Source organism: Cinclus cinclus, chromosome 8 (assembly GCF_963662255.1).
Source record: "Cinclus cinclus chromosome 8, bCinCin1.1, whole genome shotgun sequence".
Taxonomy (NCBI): domain Eukaryota; kingdom Metazoa; phylum Chordata; class Aves; order Passeriformes; family Cinclidae; genus Cinclus; species Cinclus cinclus.
In genome coordinates this window covers 16650255-16674118 of record NC_085053.1, presented here as the reverse complement: position 1 = coordinate 16674118, position 23864 = coordinate 16650255, and the positions used below count along the sequence as shown (strand labels likewise).

At 36.2% G+C, this 23864-nt stretch overlaps 1 protein-coding gene across 1 annotated transcript; it reads left to right on the top strand.

Annotated features, from left to right (window-relative positions):
* On the top strand, positions 1 to 22476 carry DNAI3 (dynein axonemal intermediate chain 3). The gene is made up of 21 exons (XM_062497086.1): positions 1 to 70; positions 319 to 357; positions 3878 to 4059; positions 4598 to 4713; positions 5555 to 5669; positions 7167 to 7366; positions 7617 to 7733; positions 8402 to 8586; positions 9497 to 9621; positions 9723 to 9812; positions 10242 to 10361; positions 11761 to 11889; positions 13840 to 13913; positions 15272 to 15419; positions 16179 to 16266; positions 16930 to 17060; positions 18388 to 18451; positions 18814 to 18944; positions 19573 to 19777; positions 20179 to 20267; positions 22259 to 22476. The coding sequence occupies exons 1-21, from the start codon at positions 1 to 3 to the stop codon at positions 22364 to 22366; spliced, it is 2526 nt and encodes an 841-aa protein (XP_062353070.1). The 3' UTR covers positions 22367 to 22476.
* The last annotated feature ends 1388 nt before the right edge of the window (positions 22477 to 23864 follow it).

Genomic DNA, 23864 nt, shown 5'->3' with positions numbered 1-23864 from the left:
ATGTCAGCAAGTGTCAAATCCAGCAAGACCACCTTGAAAGGTTCAAAAACATCGGCAAAGAAACAAAAAGGTAAAACAAAACTAAGGAATCATGAAAAAGAAAAGGAGCACAGCTTGGTATTTAAGGTACAGCAACAATGAAACAAGCAGCAATCTGGGCTCACATGGGATACACCTTAATTATTTTAGCCCCATGCATTAAAAATCCAAGAGATAAATTAAAATATGTTATTTTAAATAAATAACTGAGAGAGGTAAAATTACTCATTATAGCTCTGTAACCAGCACTACTGATATCATCATGTCATTATATTTCAGGTAAAAAGGATGAAGTTGATCTTTCTATGGCCAGTATAGGTAAGTGCTATGATGACTGAGCTTTAAAATAGTAGTTCTGGAATACTCAAAGAATTTTGAAGCTTCGGTGTTACTAATGCAGGGAATAAAATATTTTTTATGAATTGGAAAACACAGAAACTATCTAGAAATGCAGCTATCACAGTGATTACAGTGTCTCTCTGAGTAGTAGACAGTGCAGCAGGAAACAGGTATGGGTTTGTAGAAGAGGTTTTTTTCTTGGTTTTGAGAGGAGTTGGGATATGGGGAAATAAAAAGCATCATAACAGAATTATAGGGTGCAAAATCTTTGCATTTAGAAATAGTCAAGCAAGTGAAAGAAAAAAATTATTTTTTTATAATTCAATAGTCTTTGATCTTTGTCAAACCACTATTAGATTTCCTGAGAAGATTACTTTAGCTTATCACTTGTGGTTTTTAAACATAGATACCAAAAGACATCGACTAGCATCCTTTTTTTTGTAGGGGAAAAATTAACCACTTAAAAGTCACAATTTGGCTTATGTTCAAGTAAAGCTCAGTTCTAAGCATGGCCATAATTAAGAGCTAAAAGTACGCAATTATCCAAATTGAAATATATACCTTTTTTTCATAGACCCCAAATTATTTCCAGTGGTTTGTTATTTTTTGTATTTGTGGTTGTATTTTTCTTCTGTCCTGATTTGTGCAATTATTCCTCAGCTATAACTTAAATTGATATAAAAATAAAATTTATCTATTGTTTACAGGAACAATCCGAAGGGTTATCTTAATAATTGGCTTGTAACAATACAGTTTTTATTGTTAAAAACTAAAACAGTGTGGCAAACAAGGAATACACAAACTAGGTAGTTATAAAAGAAACTGTAAATCACTTGTTTTCCTCCATAATCCTATGAGCACTGGGAGAAAACTGTTCTCTGGTTAGCATCACCAAAATGGCTAAACTGCAGATAATGAAAATGCATAACAAGTGATCCCTCAGATGATTAAAGTGGTACTTTAAAAAAATGTAGTTTCAGTGTTCAGGAGATAGTAAGAGAGAATTGTACCTCCACCTACTGGCGAATAAGGTTAGAGCTCTACCAGCTAAACTACTGCTAGGAACATGTTGCTGAAAGCAGGAAAATAACGCTGGTGTAAGTAAACACTGCCTGTGCAAAATTTAATAAGCTCCATGCATGCACTCCTTAGGCCTGCAAGTGTTCTTTACTTCTTCCTTGGAATTTCTTGGTCTTTTGTGAAGTTCTTGTAGCACTACGAGCTGCTGACTGTTATAAATGATACAGGTACAATTTACTAACAGAAAAACAATGTGAAGCCTATGATCAGATGCTACACACTTTTTCCTGGAAAAAGAGCCTTCAATGAAAGTGTTTATAATGTAAGAACCCAGTATCAGCTCCTTAAAATACCTATGCTGTTAAAAATAATATTCTGCAATACAGAATTTTAATTCTTCAGACTGAAAGGTGTAATTTTAATTCTGATCATTACTTTGTTTTTGACTTGGGCTTATAGCAATAGAGCATTGAAGAAAATGCACTTAGAGTATCTGTCTTACTCTAATGGACATAGTGATGTCCATTGTAATCTTGCTTAATTTTAGTTCATGCTTGTATTGTTTCATTTGGCAATGAAACCTACTTCTCTTTAAAACGATTTATTTCAGCATTAGCACCTGTTCACAAGGCTGTATACATGATTCAGCATTTAAAAAACAGTAGCATAAAAGCTTATTGTTAAAAACAGTAATGTCTAAAACAACCATTACCCCTGGCTGGGATTTTTGAGGTCTGGTGTTAGCAAGAGTGAGTTTGGACCAGATGACTTGAAGGTCTTTTCCAATCAACATCCCTATGATTTTGTATTTTTTGGAAGCATCCACACAGAAATCTTGGAAATCTCCAAGATATCAAAAAAGGAAAATCATGCAATATTAATTGCAGCTTGTGATGAAAGTGAACTAATGGCCCATGCATGCTCCAAGCAGATTGTATGTGCTATGAAATAACTGGTGGACACTAAGTAATCCACACTTGGAACAGTGTAGCCTACACCAGAAACATCAGGCTTAACATTAATTTTGGTGATGACTATGGCAGAGCAGATGCAGTGGAGTAGTAGCAGTGAAGGATTTTAAAGGATAAATGTCAGATTCATCAAACATAATGTATTATGTGAGAGGATTATGCAGAGAATAAGGAGGATTTATTGTTTTTTAGACCTTGTTGGCTTAGATTAGAGATGACTCAAAACATGCTGACACAGCTGGTCACAATCATCATTTCTGGTATATCAATTTCCCTTCAAGGCAGGCTCAAAGAGGAAAAACCCCTCAGGTGCTGGGAATTAAGATAAAATACAAAGTAACTTAAACTAAGAAAAGAAAGTGAAACAAAGATAGAAAGTATCAGCTATTATCACAACAGCACGTTTCAGTACAGAAAAAACAGTAACACAGTGTGCACATCCCAAAGTCTTTAGGTTCCAGTTCACCAAAAAGATCAACATCTGCTAAACTTCTCAGGCAAAAATATGGTGGCCTTCATGAGGAATGCTCTTACTAGGGTAGCTGAGACAGAGCATGAGTCTGCTAGCAGGGCAGTGTAGCAAAGGAGGAGTCTCAGGGGCAGGGTTCAACTAGCTGGGCCTAGAGTGATCTTAGCTACTTAGACCAGTAAGGCAAGCTGGAGGCAGAGCACGCAACGTGAGAAAGACCAGCATTACATACATTGTCTTACTCACATACAGCTGGCACACTCAATAAGAAGCACTGTATATTATCTCAGATTGAGTGTTTGCAAAGCACAGCTGACAGGTCACCTAACTGCATCCAGCCTCCCCAAAACCAATGAAGATATCCATGCTAGCGTAAGGATAAGAAATATCGTGTTCTGAGTTAATATGAATGAACCTAAGAGAGATTGTGTTTATACAAAACAACAGCTATATATTCTCCAATAAAGATGAAAATAAATATCTGACTTTAACCTCAGTGAGCTAGCTTTAGTCTCATTTGATTAGTGACAAATAGTCTCTACTGCACTCTGAACTCAATAGGAACAAGATGAAAGTCTGAAATCAGAAAAGCATCCTTACTTCAGAGAAGCCTCATTAGATTAAACGCTGGCTTAATATGGTGCTGTTCTACAAGGAAGGACCGCAGAGTATTTATTCAAATAAATATTAAATAATAAAAATTGCTTTCTTAAGTCAGAACCATGTGGTTTTGCCCTTAATATAGTAAAATCAACCCATTAAAATTTTTTCACTAAAGCTGTTAATAACCTGTTGATCAAGAAGAAAAAAAGCCCGTTGTACTAGGGAAATCATATTCATTATGTGCAAAATGTTGGGTAGAATATTTTCAAAGATTAAGTAAATACAATTTGTATTTCATGCCTTCCAAAATACCAAAAACAAAGCTGAGAGATTCAAAGGCATTATGCTAGAAACAGTAAAGACAGAGTTACCAAAGTAAACGCGCATGTTTAAACAACACTCTGAAGTTATCGTGCAATTTTGCTTTTTTTCATAGGCCACCCAGAAATCTTTCCTTTGCTTTTGACTGCAAATACCCAAGAAATTTTTAGTTGTCGACCTGATGAAGATGTCACAGAAGAAAATTGTTTCAAGTGTATTAAAAAAGAGGACATAATTCAAGATCTGAAAACAAGAGCTAAAACTTCTGATTTCCACCCTCTCAAAAAAGTTATCCTGGTAAGCAGCATATTTCATTCTCACTTTAAGACTTATGCTCTCAGAGTGTTCCTTCTTTTGAAGAATGGGTCTGTTCTTGTTTGGGTCTGTGTAAACACACTGATGCTCTAATATCTGAGTGCTAGAGGCCATGGACCATTGTTGACTCAAAGTTTCTCATGGCTTCTCATGCATTTTTTTTCCAAGTTCAGATTGAAAATATGCTAAAAGTAACATAAATACTATTAGTTTTGATTCTGTAAACTGACAGACCTTCACATATTTGGCTTTCTCTAATTCATGGCCCATTTATTGAGAATCATTAAAACAGTTTATTTTTTGTTTAATTGTCTGTAAGAAAGACTTGTTTTGTCCCAGACTTACTTTTATGACAAAATAAACCCTATCTATGCCTTTCAATTAGCACCTTAAATTCTCTGTAAAGAATACAAAATTAACCAAAGATACTAAATTGGTGGCAGCCTTTCTAGTCACAACCTCATGTTTGTTTTTAATATTATTTGTTCTCACTTTTCCACTATTTTTTTTATTAAAATAGGAATATCCGGGAGAAGAACTTCTGGTAGTTTTTGATCCAAACTTCCAGTATGGACAGAACTTTTACATTGTTGCTTCTGAAGAGGCCAAGGAAAACCTTCTAAAGGTAAAATTCAAGTATACCACAGCATTGTTCTATCTATGAATATTTCAGAATCTACTCTCCAACAAAGGTGTCAGGAATGGTATTGTTAAGCACCTGATATTTCTCTAATGCTTAAGCTGATCATGGAAAAATATGTGTATCACTGTAAAAATATATTTTATACAGAGAAGTGCTAAATTAAATTTTTGTATTTTATATCAGAGGGCCAGTATAACCCCCACTGCAGTATTTTAATCATAAACATTAATTTTCTCTGCCAATACCCAGATTTCTCAGACACAAAAATAACAAATAATTAATATATTAAGCATTTTCAAAGAAGTATTATACTTATTTTTCATAATACCTATGAATATATCTTCAAATCACAAAAATGTTCTTGAGTTCTAAATAGCTCTAGATAAATAGAACTTATACACCTCACTGTAGGAGAATGTTTATAGAAAGTTGATATAATTTTTCAATTTGAGTTTACCATCCAGCATCAGGGAATCAGGAGAAGCAACAATTAGTAAAAGTAAAATGCAGTTCCAGGCCAAAGTGCCTAATGGGAAAAATGAATGCAAATTATTTTTATATAAAATTATTTGCTTTCAAGACAACAGCCTCTCTTTGGTAGTTAAATATTAAATATTATTGGAAAATTCCAATGCAGAAATGAATGGGACCTAAGCCAGCTCTACCCAGGGGCACAGTATACCCAGACCCACTGCATCAATACAAAAGTAGAATGTGTGAGTGAAGACTGAAAACTGGGTTTCTAGTCAATATGTATATTTCAGTAACAATTTTTTTAAAAAGTACCATTTCTCACTGTTTGATATCACAGTCCTTAGCAGCTGTGGAAGAAAGAGAAGAAACAGAAGAAGAAAATATAGAGGAAGCTCTGAAAGTCCACAAACCTTGGGTTTCCCTTGGCAGCGAAAAGGAAGTTGAAGAAGAATCTCTTAAAGAAAGGGATACAAAGGTCAGAATCAACAGATGTTAGTCAATCAAATAAATATAAAACCCCTACGTTTATTTTAAGTTCCTTTAAAAAAAAGTCAGAAGACTGGAAGCTGCAATCCCAGGTTTTCTGAAGGTCTTTCAAGAGGGCTATTAGAGAGAAATAGAGAAATAGCTAAACTTTTAACAAAAACTGAAAGTGCTGCAGAAACTTTTATTTTGAACTCTGCTCTCTTTAAATCTTGCAAATAAGGCATGTATCACTGCATTGGACGTAACTACGTTTAAGGTGTAAATTCAAAAGTCCTGATCATCTTTGGTCACTGGCACCTCTGCCACTTTTTGCTCCATTTACCACATGGCCAGATGACAATCGGAGTCATTGCTCTGTTTCCATGAAGCTCAGTGAACTGTTCTAGTATATGGATGGCATTTAAGTAGCAAGCAACACTTTTTAAACATCTACAGTTATTACAAGCTGGCTTTACCGAAGGAGATACTTTAATTACGTCTACATCTGATTAATTACATCCACAGATTATATATATATAGAGAGAGAGAGAGAGAGAGAAAATTATATGCCCAAAAAATAGATCCACTCACAGCTGTCACCTAACTTGTGATGTGTGGGGCATCTCCAAGAATCTAACTGTCCATGAGTGGTTCTTAGCTCCTAAGTCCCTCTTCAGGGAAGACTGACTAAGTTTTGAGAGTTCTTAGCAGCTGGACATCTTGCTTACACCTAAAAAGATGTCTGATTGTTCTAAAGCTATTTCACAGCCATTCAGTTTAACACATTCACAGTCCAAGTATTCTGTATTCTGCATTGTTGGCAAGGTGCACTCAAAAGGTCCTACTTTCCTTTCCAGTTCTGTGGGAAGTGCTGGGAAAAAGTACCTAGATATGAATCCAAGACTAAGCAATACCTCTCTGCTGCCCAGCATGAAGTGCCAACATGAAGTTCTCCTTGTGGGCAGAAGTCAAGACATGTCCCTTCATCCTTCCTAGTTCTGAACATAAGGAAACTCCTCCAAACTTTTTTTTGCATCTTCTTCAGCGTACTTTTCTCACACTAGGCACCACAAGGGAAGTTGAAATACCTCACCCAAAGTTGAGAATTCCACCAAGAGGGAAGAGCTGAAAAGTTAGGTCTTGGAAACCTAATTCAGTATTACATACTGAATTTTTGTAGGCATACGTACATATTTGCAGGCATCCTGCAAATCAATCCTTTAATTAAATGTGCAGTTCTGATATTGGATGAATTAGAACATGTAATTCTCTTGTCCTACTAGCAGTATTCCAAAAATGCTACAGCTTCTTGTTTTACAAATACAAACCTGTCTTCTATTACATATGTAGTTTATTTATAAGAGCACTTCAGAATTTCAAAATATGAGTAAGCTCAACACAGAAACCATTAATAGAACTAATTCTACAAGTATATGAATGCAGCCACTTTAAAGAATGAACTTTCCAAAAACTTTCTTTTCTGGCCATGGAAATGTATCTTTTCCAGATTAAGTACAAGATCTCTCGAGCTCGCAGGAAGTTTGGTGCACCGATTACATTTACTGACAAAAATGCTTCAGATGACAAAGGCAGCTATGCTGAGTGCACAGCCTACGAAGATGACACTTTCAGTATTAAAATGCTTGAAAGAGATGTGGGGGTGCAAATGGTTCCAAAACTAAGAGAAACTAGTACTCAGACAAAATGGTAAGTATGAGAAAACATTTATCAGCTGATTTATTAAGCTATGCACTGTTTATTATCTCAACTAAAATTCTAGAGTTACTCAGTTACAAACTGATTAATAGAACAGAATTGGATACTCTGTTTGCATCTTATTTTTCTAAATATTTTTAAAAGTGTCTGGAAAAGCTGTATTTAAATTTTATTCATTACATAGGTTTCTGTCTTTGAAATATTTTCTATACTTACATTCAAATTTATTCCAATTGGGTAGGACCTATCCACAAAATGCATCCACGCAATATTGTCCTAGGCAGTTGTCAAATGAAGCAAAAGCAGAGAGTCTGTCATCTGAGACACTGAAAGAATTTCTTGCATCAGTACATATAAGGTAAAATTATTTCAGCAATACAATTAAAGACTACCTGAAATAGTACAGAATACAGGCAAGTACTCTTGTCTGAATGGATTATTGGTCTGGCTAAATATAAATTTTATTTTTTGCTTCTAGATTCCTTTTCCTTTCTTATTATTATAATATTAACAATGATAATACTTGTTTCTATGAAAGTAAACATGAAATCTATGCTATATAGATATGAATGTTGCTTTAAATAGATATCAGAAGTGCTGAAGTTGATAGCGATGCATCTTTTCAAACAAACTGCAAAGCTGATCTTTCAAACACTGCCTACTCAAGCAGATGGTAGTGCAGTGAGCAAAGGTGCTGTCCTACCCATGATTATGCCCTTAGCCATGACCCATTAAGTGGGACAAGTCCTACTTAATGACATTTTTTTGCCCAAAGCATTGGACAATTCCTCTGTACTTGGTCCACAAAGAACTAAATTCTTGGTACAGTAGCTATTTCTGTTTAAACAGAAGAGTGTTTCCTTGCAGTGATACATCACTGAGGAATTAGCACTTGATTTCTTAACTAATGTGATCACATAATTCTGTGAAAAACAGAAGCTACCTCTTTACAGAAATATTTTAAATTCCACTATTGAGTAGTCCCATCTGGATTACTAAGTGTTAACTGTTCTTTTCACAAAACAGAATGGAAATTGCATTGCAGCAAAATGAAATTATGAACGTTTTTTTTGATGACTGGAAGGCCCTAGCAGAAGACCAAGAAGAAGGCAAGCCAGATGTTTATCTTAAAGCATACCAATCATTTACAGATGTGCAGTATCTCAAGAACAGAACCATTAGCTGCATTCGCTGGCATCCAACCATTTATGGTAATGCAGTTACAGTACTGATTTGAGTCTTCAATGATGGGTCTTACATGACAGCTATAAAATATACATCTTTCATAAAATCAATAGCTTTCAAGTTTAAAAAGAAAACCAAACTGATTTAGTATTCCTGTTTGAATTGCCAATTTGAAGCAAACTGAAAAACGAGACAGACAAATACTTTGTAGAATTCATATGGGCCATGCAAAGTCCTTTATTCTAATGCATAAGTGGACATCATGGGTAAGAGAAATTTCCCCCTATGAGGCTCATTTAAGCAGGGCTGTTGTGCCAGACCCTTCAGGTGGCCCTGCATACCACTGTGCTTGTGTCCATGCCTGGCACTCATAGCATGCCTAATACTGGTGAGGAATGTCACAGCCACACCAGGACAGGCTCTGCCAAGTGCCAGGGAGCATCACAAGACATCTGAAATGTCAAATCCTGCTCCCTGCTGTGGATTATTGCTCTGAATGGCCAGACCCAAAGGCACAATTAAGTACTTTATAAATGCCCCAGCTCCCAGCATACTATTGGCCTAGGTAAGAAAATGAATCTAGTTACAAGGCTTTGTTTTCATGATGGGTGGCCAGGATTACATGCCTGTCACATCATTTCAGGTGCAGTATGACACTACTGAGGAGCATGAGCAAAAAAAGAGGCGGTTTATCCTAATGCACAGGTTCTATGACTCATTTTAAAATAATCTTATGTTAAGTAACAAAAATAGTCTCCTCAAAGATGATCTGAATACAAAAGAAATATACATGGCTGGTTTGCAGTTTCTTTCCTGCTTTGTGGGGATTTTTTCATTGTATTCAGAAGGTATAAATACAAGTAAGTTAGAATAATTATCAATGTGTTGAAACTTGAATTGTCCCTTTTGAGAAAATTTGTTTTCTTTTTTGATTAGGGATTATAGCACTATCAGTGGGAGAGCAGCCTTCAGATGAAGGGAAAGTTAACCTTTCTAATAAATCATTGCTACACGAGTCAGTTATACTTCTCTGGAGTTTTTTTGACCCTATCTGCCTCCAGGTATTTAATCAAGACTTGAAAATATGCCAAGTATTTCAATAACATGAGAACAAACAAATGGTGACTGTATTTCTCAACCATCTTGTTTTTCTTCTCTCTAGTTGGTGTTGAAGGCTCCTGAAGATATTTACTGCTTTCAGTTCAGTCCAAGTGATCCAAATATCATTGCTGGTGGTTGTGTCGATGGACAGGTTTTTTGCTCTTTAAAAGCAAAATTGCCTATTTCTGTATTTTCTTCTAGTATAGAAATAAGGATGAAGAGATGTACTCAACATCCATAGTAACACATAGAGATAGAAGAGAGATGTCACAGAGTCTTGAAGCTCTCTTATCCTGGACTGAAGCTATGTCTGGTTAATCCATAGCTGAGCCATTACAGTACAATGTACTGATAAATAGGTCAAGTTGTGCAGACATTTTTTTTAGAGACAAATGTAATCTTTCTGCTGATTGCATCAGACTGAAGAGAAAATACTTTAAAGACTTCATAAATTCTAGTACAGAGACTGAATTTCTTCTTTCCCAAACCTCCATGATTAAAAAAATAAGGCATATTAATGCACAGCATATTAATACACATATCCAAATATAATTTGTAATTTACTAATTTCTCATTATAGGTTGTACTGTGGGATATTTCTAAACATGAAACAAAGCTGCAAAGTACAGTACCTGTTGCTGATGAAACCATTGACTCATCAGAGAGTGAGCCAAGAGCAGCAGCAGCAGGGGTGACTGAGGTAATTCTGGGGCTGATGGTTGGAGAGTGGTGTACAGGGATTCCTCAGCGGTGGCACTGGCAGCACAGAACACCAGCTGCATCCTGAGCTGCATCCAAAGCAGCGTGGCCAGCAGAGCAAGGGAGGGGGATCCCACCCCTCTACTCTGCTCTGGTGAGATTCCCACCTGGAGCTCTGCGTCCAGCTCTGGTGCCCCCAACATAAGAAGGACATGGAACTGTTGGAGCAAGTCCAGAGAAGGGCCACAAAGTTGATAAGAACACTGGAGCATCTCCTCTACAAAGACAGGCTGAGAAAGCTGGGGCTGTTCAGCATGGGGATGAGAAGGTTGCATGAAAGCCTCATAGCAACCTTCCAGTATCTGTGGGGAATCTAGAGGGAAGACCAGAGAAGGACTCTTGGTTTGTAACTGTAGTGACAGGACAGTGAATAATGGGCAAAAATTAAAAATTTAGGTTAGATATTAGGAAGAAATTGTTTACTTTGTGAGGGTGATGAGACACTGGCACAGGTTGCCCTGGTAGGCTGTGGATGCCCCAACCCTGACAATGTTCAAAGCCAGGTTGGATAAGGCCTTGAGCAGCCTGGTCTAGTGGGAGGTGTCCCTGTCCATGGCTAGGGGCTGGGACTAGGTAATCTTTAAGGTCCATTCCAACCCCTTAATATTCTATGAAATCAAGATAACAGCTGTTAATGTGGTAAATATTTTTGTTGTAAGTATATTGCAATGTAACTGTATGTCTGTGGAGGAAAAATGGGTGAAGGTTTCCTGACTCAAAAGAGAGGAGTAGATAATATTTGCAGTGAGACACTAGAAAGGATAAGAAACCTGATGAGTTCATGATATTGAACCATTATCACAATTATCATGGTATAATTTCTACCTGATTAGTACAGCTTAATAGGTTTACTGCCTTTTGTGCAACTCATTTCAGTGAGCCTGTTCTTTAATGGGCACCAATATACCCTCCACTCTGACAAAGCCTGTCAAATACAGATATACATTTGTTACTGAATGCAATACTGAAAGTATTCTAGATGTTTATGAACAGAGAAAAGGTAGCTTGGAAGATGAGAAAATTTTTTCAGTGGAAAAAATGGTAAGGAGGAGAAGCAGAAGGAAGATCTAAAAGGAGAGGAGACATTAATGATATCTGCATGTCTGTGGAGGCATGTTGGAATTCTTTGTAGAGCTTTATATCCAAAGGCCTATTTTGATGCTTTCCTTCTTTTTTTTTTCCCCCCTAATGGAAGGTATTAGACCCCTAGAGAGTTCTATAACCTGAACTGAATTATGTGAAAAAGTATTAACAGAATGCAAAGTAACCTTTTATTCTTTGATAGACCTACTATTATATTTTGAAAACACAGTAAGATATCTTTTTTAAAACATTTCTAGCCATCACATATGCAAGTCCAGCACTGTAGCACAGAGCCACCTCTAGTGAGACACTGTGCAGCCTCTTCCACACCATATAGTCATACAAAACCAGCAACAGATGTACATTGGCTGCCATGTAACTTGGAGGTGAGTTTAAACATTCACTTCTGTTTTATTGCTTTTCTAATCTACTACCTCAGAAATTCTGATGCAAACTCAAGAGAAAATACTAAAGAGTTAATTATTTGTATTCATTATTTCTCACTGCATTTAGTAAATACTAATAATCTGGTGCCTCTTGTCCTGTTCAATGTGCTTTACAACTGTGCTGTGCTCTCAGTCTGATATGCATCTGCTTATACTGGGAAAAAATTCCTTAACTTTATAGAAAAATATAATTTAAAATTTTAGTATGTCTTCTGTATTTAGAATGTATTTAATTTCTACTATGAACAATCTAACCTGTCATTAAGAATTCCAAGAAATAGCTTCAATTATCTAAATATCTGGATACTCAAGAATGGTGTTATTGTAGTCACCTTAATTTTTCTAGATGCTGCCTGTGTACTCAAAACTTACACTTTCCATTATGGTTTTAAAGCTCCAAAGTACTTATGGTCTATATACTGAAAGGATCCAACAGGAACACTGGGTGCTGATTTGCTATCAAAGTATGGCAAATGGTGCTAAATTAATTTGAAATGCAAATGTAGTCAAATGCAAAATAATGACAGTGGAAAACCAGACCAAGAAGAAGAAGAAAACTGAAATCTTTAAAAGGTTAATGGAAATTACATATCAATAAATTTTTGAAAAAAATAATTAAGACTTCACAGATATTACAGTCCTTAGTGACATTTCCAGAAAAGTAAGAAAAGGGGCACACAAATATCATAAAATGTCAGCTGATACCACTGTTCATTATTTTATACAGTAATAGTCATGGATACTAACTGTTACCAGATGTAAAGCATAAAGAAAGGGATTGGATAGCAGAATATTGTTGTGGTTTTTGTTGTTTGGGTGGGGTTTTTTAAATTAAATTTTAGGCTAAGAAGGCTGTTTTTGTGTTCATCTGGAATAACAGATACAGGAGATCCATACTTAATAAATGACACTGACAAAGGAATCCCTTTGCCAGTATTTAGCAACATGTACTTGGACACACTTTTTGTTATATAAACATGGAATATGTCAGCTTTTGCATGACATAGCAATTTTTATGGCACAGTTCCTAGAATCAGCAGTTTTATAATTACTTAATAATGAAAAATTATTTAAAGTTATATTCAGAACCTAATACAGCTTTGCCTGGCTGCATTACTAGCATTGTGATTCCAGGTAGACAAACTCATGAATGAAAATTAGAGTAGGCGTAATTTTTTTTTTTTTAATTAGCTGAAAATACTTGATAAGTACAGTTTTTGCCAAAATATGTTTGTTTTTTATTTACTGGAAGTTATTGATTAGCCTATAATCCTTGTTACCCCTGACACCTTTCCTTTATTTTCCTGAGTAATTAAAATTAATTTGCTATAAACCAATAGCTACTTGGTAAATGATAAATAGTTTAAAACCTGCAGAACCCCACATACACAAACTAAACTATTAATAATTAGCATTTGAAGGCACCACTACAAATCCCACAGTGAGATCCAACCAAGTGATAATATAAGATAGAAAACCCATGGTGTAAACTTGGCAGATGCATCACTCCCACTAAACTGAACTGTTGGACATAAATTTCTCAATTGCTGGCTCTTTGGTTAAGCTGCATAAAAGAAGTTACAAACATGACAAATTAAAGAGTTCCTGACTTGTAGTGGTACCAGTAAGTATTTATCCTGCTAACTTAATTTAGAATTTTAGGTGTGTAGCAGGCAAAGCCAGTATCAGTTCTCTTGAAGAACATTTGTAAAATAGCTTGACTTAATAACTGCAGATTAATAAATCCTGATTTTGAAACCTTACCCAAGCAGAAACAGTGACTTAATTTCTAGTAGCCTGTTTCATGTGTTGATGTACTTATGTATCAGAGTGTGATTTTTGTCTTTCATCACCTTCTTCCCCTGTAATAATGATTACTGTTATTTTCAGGACAACCAAAAGGGTGGTACTTCTGAACACAGAGAGGAAAATAAACTGCAGCTTGTAACCTGCTCCCCTGATGGGTATATACAATACATACTCTACAAGACATCTTTCAGTTTCCTTTGAAAAACTTTATGAGGCATAATCCATTATTTAAGTAGCACATTTCTGGATTCCTATCAGCATATCCTGAGTGGCTTAAATTCTGTATGCAGAAAACAAGCACTTTGCATTCTTGCCCATTAAGAGCTTATTAACTGAAAACCCTTGCATATATATGTTTATATTCTATGTATACCCCCTTCAGAAGAGTGTTGATCACACGTGTTAGCTTGGAAAGCCACAGCCCCAACCTTACATTTGTTTGTTGACAAGCACAAAAAGCTGTTAAAAGCTTCTAAGGTCTATTTCTACAGAAATATTATAAACTATATATAAATTTGGAGATTTAGCTGGCAGAATTACTTTTGTGAATCTCCTCTTTTGTGGACTGAATAGTCATGATAGTTATATTATTCTTCTGTGTGAAGGATTAGCATGGGGGGAGAATGCAAAAAGTGGAAATAAATGCTTAGCTTTCATGATGTCAGAAGGCTTAAGGCTTCAAGGCTGCATGTCTGGGCTTAATCATGTATTTGTTAGCTACATCAAAGGGAGGGTCCAGGGAGCAAAATTTTATGAAGCTAAGTTATTTTTCCTTATCAAATAACAGAGAAGACTTTGAAGAATTAAATGAGAAGATTGCAAATGCAGTTCTTAATAAGTGTAATGCAAGTAATACACATAGAAGACATTATTTTAGCTGTTCACCCACCAGGGTTCCAAACTGAAAATATTTACCTGAAGTTAAAAGCAGGGAAGTCACTGTAATGTCATACTTGAAGACAACAGGTCCCTGAGCAACTCCTGTTAGAAAAGGGAAAGAGATATCAGCAATGAGGAAAGTTTCATTGGCTATATCAAACTCGTGAGTGGATGTCCAGACTAGAACAAAAGGAACAATCAGAGAGCTGAAGATTCCAATGAGATGACAGAGTGGGGCCATTTGCCTTGAACATCAGCAAATTAATTGGCACACACAAAATCTGGGACTGATCTTCAATTTGAGTTACTAAATTAGCTGCTACAGCCTTCAGGAATTTCTCCCAGGCAGGGCCAGTAAGTTCACCCAATAACTGTCCATAAGCAAACTGTATGAATACTGTCTAGCTGCTTTGGTATAATTAACTGATGAAAGGGTGAATGAAGGAATTTATTTCATCATTTACAAAAGAAGAAATTAATTATCTAGCCTTTGTTTGATTTTCAGAGTCTCTACTGTTATACAAGGCTTGAAGATAAAAAGTTAAAAACACCTCAGGCTTTAAAATGTAAGGCAAATTGCATGTAGCTGCAAATCAAAACACTATGCAATATACATTATACAATTATTTTGCAGCTCACTATTATTTTGGGATATTCCATCCATTGAACATCGTGAAAATTTTTTATCTCAGAAAATTAAGGAGGAGAGAAGATCTCACATGCCCCCTGATGTTTCAGATACTGATGAGGATTTAGATCTCTCCTGGAAACCTCTCATAAAGGTATTGTACATGAATACAGAACACAGACTGGGATTGAGCTAAACTGTAAATATGGTCAGAACTCCATAGGAACATATTCTTTTGCTTCCCAACTCTATTTTTTTTCCAGCAAATTATGACTTCCTTTTGATTTTCTTTCTGATTATGACACTAAATACTTCAACATTCTTTGAAACTTCAATAAAATGCATTTTGAAAAGCAAATTCATGAGAAACAGCATGACTGCTTCTGAAAAAATGCAGTAGGCCCAAAGTAGTTGTGTAAATAGTGTAAATTCCTGTCAACCTTTTCAGATGCTCTGCTGTCTATCTCAGTGGGTCCCAAATTGGTGGAACATGGTCATGGTCAGCAGAACCATAATTACTAGCAAACCAACATTCATTCTCATGAAAATGGTCATAGCAATTTGTGAAAAAAAGTGAGGCTGAAAACCATGCTAGGTAAGAAAAAGAAGTTATAATTTTAGGCATGCTGATCTGTGCTGCTCAGAATACCTGCAGCTGACACAGTTTTTGAACAAGCATGACCACTGGAGCTGGGTTGTTTGGGCTTTTTTGCTAGAAAAAAAGGAAAATTCTTTCAGGAAAAAAGGTAAGAAAGAGCATTTTCTCCATGCTTGTATGTGAGACAGCAAATGCTGTCTGTGGAGTATTACAAACACATTGCAAAAATCTGTTCCATTACAGCAGAAAGTAATTTATACTTGTACCTCAAAGATCTGACAAAATGGTTTAGCAAATGCACTTCTTTCTGAACAGATAAATCTGCGTGAAAGGGATAACAACACAGAGTATGGTCCCACCAGAATTAGTTTAAAGGAACTGCAGTATCGTTACAAACGCTCTGGTAATATTTTTATTAATAATTTATTAATAAGCTTGTATTTCAGTATATATGTAATAAAAGCTGAGCAACGAAATACTGTATAGCTAAACACATCTGGAGAAAAAGATTTTTTAAGTATAGTGTTATTCAGTGTGTGAACTACATGTACTGACTACAAAGAGATGTACATGTAAAAATCCAAACTGATCGATTCCATATACACAGTGACTCTACCCAGTTTCACTTAAAAGCCCATACAAATCCCTCACCCAATCTTTTTATCCCTGAAATAATATGTCCTTTTCAGCCACTACAGAGAGCTATTTTTAGAAACATAATCCATTCCCTGAAGCAGAGATGTGAGCTCCTGCTTGCAGCAGATGTGGGTGCTGTGTAAGAGCAGTTCCCACGGAGGCACTGGTGCTGTGTAAAACTGGCAAAGAACAGGATGGTGCTACCCTAAATATTGTCTGGATATAAGATGCAGTGACTTCAGAGCTGCAGCAATGGGGAGACTCCACCAGGAAACACTAAACCTACAGAACTGCTGATTTACTTGGTTATCTTTCTTCCTATCTCTTCTTGAAATTCCCCTTATCCACAGACTACCTTTACAAGACAAAGGATTCGCTTGGTCTAATAAATTCTGGTGAGTAACAAAAAGATGTAACTGTTGTTTCCCAGGGAAGGCAAAATCTCTGAGTGCACTAAGAGCACCCATCAAAGACAGGCCATATACGGAGATGAGTACATCTTCAAGCAAAAATCTGGAAGTGCTAGAGAATATATCCACAGACTTTTTTGCTGGAAATGAAGTAAGAAGTGAAAATACTATATTACCAGTTAAAATGTTAATCCAAGATATCTGAAAGACTGAACAGCTAAATAACAGTGTTTTCACAAATGTATGGACTTGCATGTTTTCTTCAGGTGTAACTAAAAAGATCTCTCTGAACATGCCACCTTTTATTTCCACTTTAATACTTTTAGCTACATGCTTAAAAATAATAAACCTCAAATATTCAGTAGACTATGAACCTATGAACCTCTTCAAGAGCAGAATTAGAAGAAATTTCCAGTATGTTGATCTTAACAATCTATTAAGATCCAAAGAGTATTTCCTTATTCCAGAACACATAAGATTAGTGATTTTTTAGTATCTTCCCACATGTCATGTGAAAACATTTATTCTACAGTTTACGCCCCCCAGCCTAATTTCACTTTAGGAAATCCCAGCCCACTACCTACTCTATGCTACTAAAGTTCATGAGTCTTTCCTAGTTCTGAGTTCATATGGAAATGAAAATTAGGCTTCTAGCTACCTTTTGGCTTCCAGTCACCTTTTTCCCCATATACTGGAGCAAAGCATGAGCTATCAAAACCAAGCACCTAATTCTGCAGGAAGGATTGCCTGCACACCTCGTGGCAAGTAAAGCTGTTTTGGCAACACATAACTGAAAAATGGTGATGCAAAACTTTACTGTCATTTTCAGTCATTGACTGCAAATTCAGATTTTAATTTACTTAGATCATATTCAATGATGGTGATGTCTTTCCCTGGTTTTAAAAATTGAGAGTCAGACACAGTTAAGGGATAAGGGGTTTTTACTCTGGTATTTTTATAAGGATCCTTATTGGTGCACCACTTGGCCAAGGTGGGATGTGCTGCAATGCACACACACGATAGATCATGTATACAATTTATAGACCTTACAAATTAGCATATCTAACAGGGGTGCCCCAATGGGAGGCCTGGATCAGTGGTGTGATATTCCCCCATCTGAGGAATTCCCCCCTGGATAGGCCAAAGCTCTAGTTTACAGGATATGTTCTAGAGAGGACATATCTTGGTGTCTCAAGATAACGTAGGGTTTTCTGGCCTCCTATTATGAGGCCTTTAGGATGTTTGGTCTCCTGGTCTAACAGAATACTAGGACTATGCTAAATTATCAGACTTAAGGAATAACAAGTATGCATGCTAAGAATACTGAGGATACATAAAAGGTATATAAAAGAAAAGGCAAAAAATTATCTTGGCATCAATGGTTATAATTAATAAAAGTCCAACTTAAAAACAAGTCACTTTGAAATAAGCCACCAAGCTCTAACTTTAGCATCTGCTTGATTCTTTTGGCATTACAGGATGGAGAAGTTGTTTATTCTAACTGGAAAATGAAAATTGATATTAATTCAGCAAAAACAGTTAGTAAGTTCAAGTTTCTCAATACCTGTTTAAACCTTAATCTATCACTAACTTGAAAATGTTTGTGCCTATGCTCTGTCTTTTTAAGGTTCTTGCTCATAGCTCTAATAGTCACTATCACTGATAACACCTGGATTTAACAGTACACCCTCAAAAGTGCGAGCACTTTAGCTAGCATGACAAAGCAGCACAAAGATATTGGCACAAATCATGGAAGTAACTAGATTTGGGGCAAATCCAATTCCTGTATCTTGTAAGCAAAAGAAAAAGAGGCTGATATCTTCCAGACCTGTGGTAGGTCCTGCACTCTTGTTTCTTGATCCCTAAGGCACAAGTAACAAACAACTGCCTTTTTCCTCCATTAGGTCAGAAGCACTCCCAGAAATACGCTCTCCACACTGAAGCTATCAACACTCTCCAGATATCTCCATTTTTTAAAGACATCTTTCTAAGCATTGGAGGCCAGAGGTTTGCCATTTGGAAAGAAGGAGTTACAGTAAGTTACTTTAACACAGCTGTAACATTTGTGATGGGTATACAAGACAGGACTATAACAGGCTCAGAGACTGTATTCATATCTTAGAAACTAAACAGATATAAAAGAAGCTTTCCATCTTCTTCACATCAGAAAACTATTTTAGATACAGCTTAGTAAACTTGCCTTTTACAGAAAAAGTTACTTTCGTAAATTCCAACCTTGTAAAAAGCATAGCTTCCCAACTATTCATTTCTCCTGCTAGGGAAATGCATGCTGAACAAATCTGAAGAACTTGTATTTTAAGACAAGGTTTTTTTTCATGTGAAGACAAACATGAGGATTTTTAAAGTCTGTCTCATGCAGGAATCCAGGTTAGCTGCACCTGACAAAATCTCCAGACCACAGGTTTTAACAGCAGACAGACAGACTACCTGAAGAGTTTTGAAGTGAGATACCAGCTTTTTAACTTCCCCACAATCCTTTTTATCTACAGCAGGTAGTAGGAGTTTTGTCATTGATACAATTCCTGTAATGGGACCATTTAAATTGTAAGCATTTTCCTAAGATAGGAGATCTGAAGTAACAAATTGATAGTACTGTTTGATTGTCTGGTCTATCTTATATTTGTTTTCCAAAAAAAATTAAGAATGGACCAATCCTTCAGTCAAGCTGCTCTGCAGGAAGATACACTACAGGACAATGGTCCTTAACAAGACCAGGAGTTTTCTTCATTGGCAGAGAGAATGGAAATATAGATATTTGGGACTTACTGAAGAAAACTCATGAGCCATCTCATTTCCAGAGCATCTCCAAATCAATCATCACTTTCATCAGCCCCTCCAGTGCCTCAGGTATGTGGATGGTGATTGCACTTTATTCTGCTACCCTGTTTGCAAAATGGGTACACAAATCTTATTACAAATTATCTTCTATAAGTACATACTTCCACAAATTTAACACTGTACATACAAAAATGGATACATCAGTTCTAAGTGTACTACCATGGTATAAAAGCAACTGAAAATATTTCATTTTTAAAAAGTCTGTTAAAAGAAAATCTTTAAAGGGATTAATAAAATAACAGAGTGATAAGGTTGCTTTTTTTTCTTGCAGCAGTGAACAATAAACTAGAATGATCAAGAAAAAATAAAGAACCCTCTGTAACTTGTCTTTGGGTGGAGGTTCACACTGCTGTTGGAATTTGGATTGTTTATATGTTTTTGGGTTTTTTTTGTCAAATATCTTTCAACAGAGCAGCATTTTCTGGCTGTTTCTGACAGTCTTGGAGTTCTGCATATTTTGGAAATCTGTCAAACACTATGTCACCCTTCGAGTAATGAGGTTAGTAAGAATTTTTATTAAATCTCTTTGACACTTTATACTGAAAACTCCAGCACAGAAACAAATCTCCCTAGACAAAAATGCCTTCAAATAATGGCAACTAATTTGAGATCAGTATATCCATATTCTCCAAAGATCACCTGTAGCCAAGCTGGATTTGTACAGAGCTTAGATAAGAGGCAACTAAAGGGAATCTCAGTGACAGTTAGCAGAATTCCACTGTTCCAACCTGCCTACATGAAAACACAATTAAAAGGTCAGCGTTTTTTGCCACATCCATAAAATGACACCTTTCATGCAATAAAACAATATTTTAGAGTGCAGAAAAGAGTAATATAGATGTACTTTATACATTCGAGTAATGTATATATACTGGATTCCTTTTTCTTTCCACCTCCTTGTCCACATTTGTGTTAATTCTTTTCCTTTAAATTTGGTAATTCAATTTACATGTCTTCATATCAGGTTCTAGTTCAGTGAAAGCACATTTTGAAAACTGTTACTAACATTCCCACTCAATCATGCTATTGAAATAAGGACTATCTGTACCAAAAGGCCATGTGGACAATGCAAGCAGTTTTAATTTCTCTTTTTTCCTACACAGTTTTCAGATTTTCTTTTTCTCCACCTCCCAGCCAAAGATTGAGCTAGTGTGTCAGTCTAGCAGTCTTGTCTGCTGCCTAGTTCTGTTACTCTAACATCACAAAATCGTCTTCCCATTCTTATTGCAGTTTTATGTTTATGTAGGCACTTAGTTTATAGACATCCCATAAAGATTTGCCATGCACAGAGCTGCAGTGGGTAGCAATAAAACATCACATCAGCAGCTTCATTTTAGTAAAGATTACTTCTCCAAAGCAACTGAGCTAACATGATATGACAAAACAATTGCTTCTGCACAGAGTACTTGTGGTTTGGAACTAAACTCTTTAGGGTGCAGAATTATCAACCAAGAGACAGTCACTAATATTTAGGTTATGTTCATTGTAACAGAAGTATTCACTGAAAAATACTAGGCTGTTGAAGAGACTAAAAAAACTAAAGCACAGAATCCCAGATAAAATAGATGCATAATGTACTAACAAAGTATAGTAGTTTATGGTTTCTTTATGCCTGAAGTTGGTCACATCTTTCTATTGTTTTGCTGCATACTGGGAAAAATAGAGATATTTATGTTTCCACTTTAAATAAAATATTAATACCATTCAGATCATCAGCAAGAGATCTGTGTCTCTGAACAGGTAATGACCCTTGTTTGTCACTGTGTTTACAGTATGCCAACGTACTTGATTACTTCAAAAGAGAAGTCAAATATCTGAAGTACTGTGAACAGGAGTTTAAAGAGTATCAAAAGTTTCAAGCCAAAACAGAACTGAAATCGAACTGGAGACAGAGAGAGAGAAAACAGTATGTTACACTTGGAATTAAGAAAATTTTCTATGTTTCTTTGTATCTTTAAAACACACCTGTATTGCTAGACAAGATTTTCCACAGTATTTTCAAAAAATTGGGATGGACATAATCAGAATTGTTTAGCAGCTTTTTATTTCATATTTACAGTTCTTAAGAATGGAAAAGATGGTCCCAGTTCATGTGGTGCATTTCTTGGTCAAATGAAGCCCCTGCAAGAGCATTTGAACCTATGGACATTTAGCAACTATAAATTTGCTTTTCATTTTACATCGGTTGCTTTTTCAAAAAGATATATATTGTCAACATCCCTATAAATGTTGCTCCTTCAAGCAAAGATGGATTCCATCCTTCCATTCTTTACTCACAAAAGCATTTTTCCTATCCATTCTTTGGTAAATGGTTTAATAATACTAAATAACTAAACTGTCATTTCTTTGGTTGATTGATGTAGCCCATGGTAATGCCTACTTTCATCAATTTGTGACAGCACTGACACAACCCACTGGAAAGCAATGGGGTCATATACAGGTTTCAAAGCTTAACAGTGCATTATTGCCTGGTATGTTTTTTTCCTTCAGCATATGACTACAGAAAACAAAAGAAGAGATGGAGGATCAAGAAAATGTGCATTACACTGTGTTTCTGGAGCTGGAGAGGCAGATAGTAATGGATTTAGAGACAAGTAAAACTTTCCTCATTGGATAATTGATCCTATTAGAACCAGCAAGCTTCTTTTTGAAAGATGTCTATTTCAGCAGAACACATTTATCTTTGGAAATAAAGAATCTTGCAGCAAGAGGTTATTGTTTCATCAACGTTATCTATTTGTTTGCTCACAGTATGGTTAAAGAACAATTGATTTGGACCCAGTTTCCCCATTATTTTTCCTTAATACAGTTATAATGAATATTCTCTTTAAATGATAGTTCTCAAAACTCTGTCAGGGCTCTGAACCACTTTTGCTTGCTATCATCAATTTACAAACTTATTGTTACTTAGTCCTGGTAAGTGCTTACAAACAGAAAACCAAGTCCATTAAAATATATTGTTCCCTCAAAGAAATCAGTATTATTTAGGACAAACAGCTTTTAGTAAGGTCACTGTAGCTGCACATTTCTATCAAAAGACAATTATCCCTCAGAGAGATCAAATGGTGTTATACAGAAGTTTTAATACTTACCAGTGTAAATAAGTAACAGCTCATGAATATTAATGCCCACCCTCCATCCAGAGAGAACTCTTTGGTAAGTGGTTCTGCTGCTACTGGGTTTCAATAGCCAGGTCAGACACCAGGTAACTGAGCAGAGCCTGCCAGGCAGAAATCAGATCTATCAGAGGAGGACAGATTAAACTATACGGGTGAATTCACTCTTTCCATGACTCACCAAAGTGTTTGAGGGTCACAGACTCCTGTCAAACAGATGCCCATGTGGTCACAGTAGACACTAAAGCACAAAAGACAGCTGACACACAGGGGATTTACAGAGAGGATCTTCAACTGACAAGCAATAGACAACCCCAGTGCTCTGCTTTGTCAGAACAAAGAACAGCCAAAGAGAATACAGGATCATTGTGAGGCTCCTGCGTCCCAAAATAAACACTGCTAATTGGGGTTAGGCAGTGTTAAAGACAAGCCCCTTCAATTTTCTAGCCAGGATCTCCCTATCACATACTTTTAGCACTTTTACTGAACTTTGGTCAGATTTAAGAGCAGTTTGGAGCTGCTAGATAGGACTGGTTTGGAAAATGGTCTGGTTGGTTACTTTGAAGTTTAAATATTATAGCAATATGCCCTGTCTTTCATGTTGAACTAGTTCTAAATTAAAACCAAGGAAAATTCAACAAGCATGTCCCTAGCACCTGCAGCACAGTGTTTGCAGTCAGAGTGCAAACAGGAAGAGAACACTGCTCCTCTGCTAAATCAATATTTAACTAACAGCCTGCTCTACACAGATACCTAAATACCATACAACCAACTAATTAAAAAGCTCACCTATTACCAGGCTTGGACTTCATTAGTACACTACCTCAGAGCATCTTCCACAGATTTCTTTTGATTAACAAGGCTGCAAACTACATATAAATAAAGTCAGTCATATGGTCATGGCTTATCTGGAAAGCCCAGCCAACCCTCTCCACTGAAGCTCTGTCAGTACTCCCCAGAAGTGGCAGCAGCCTCAATGG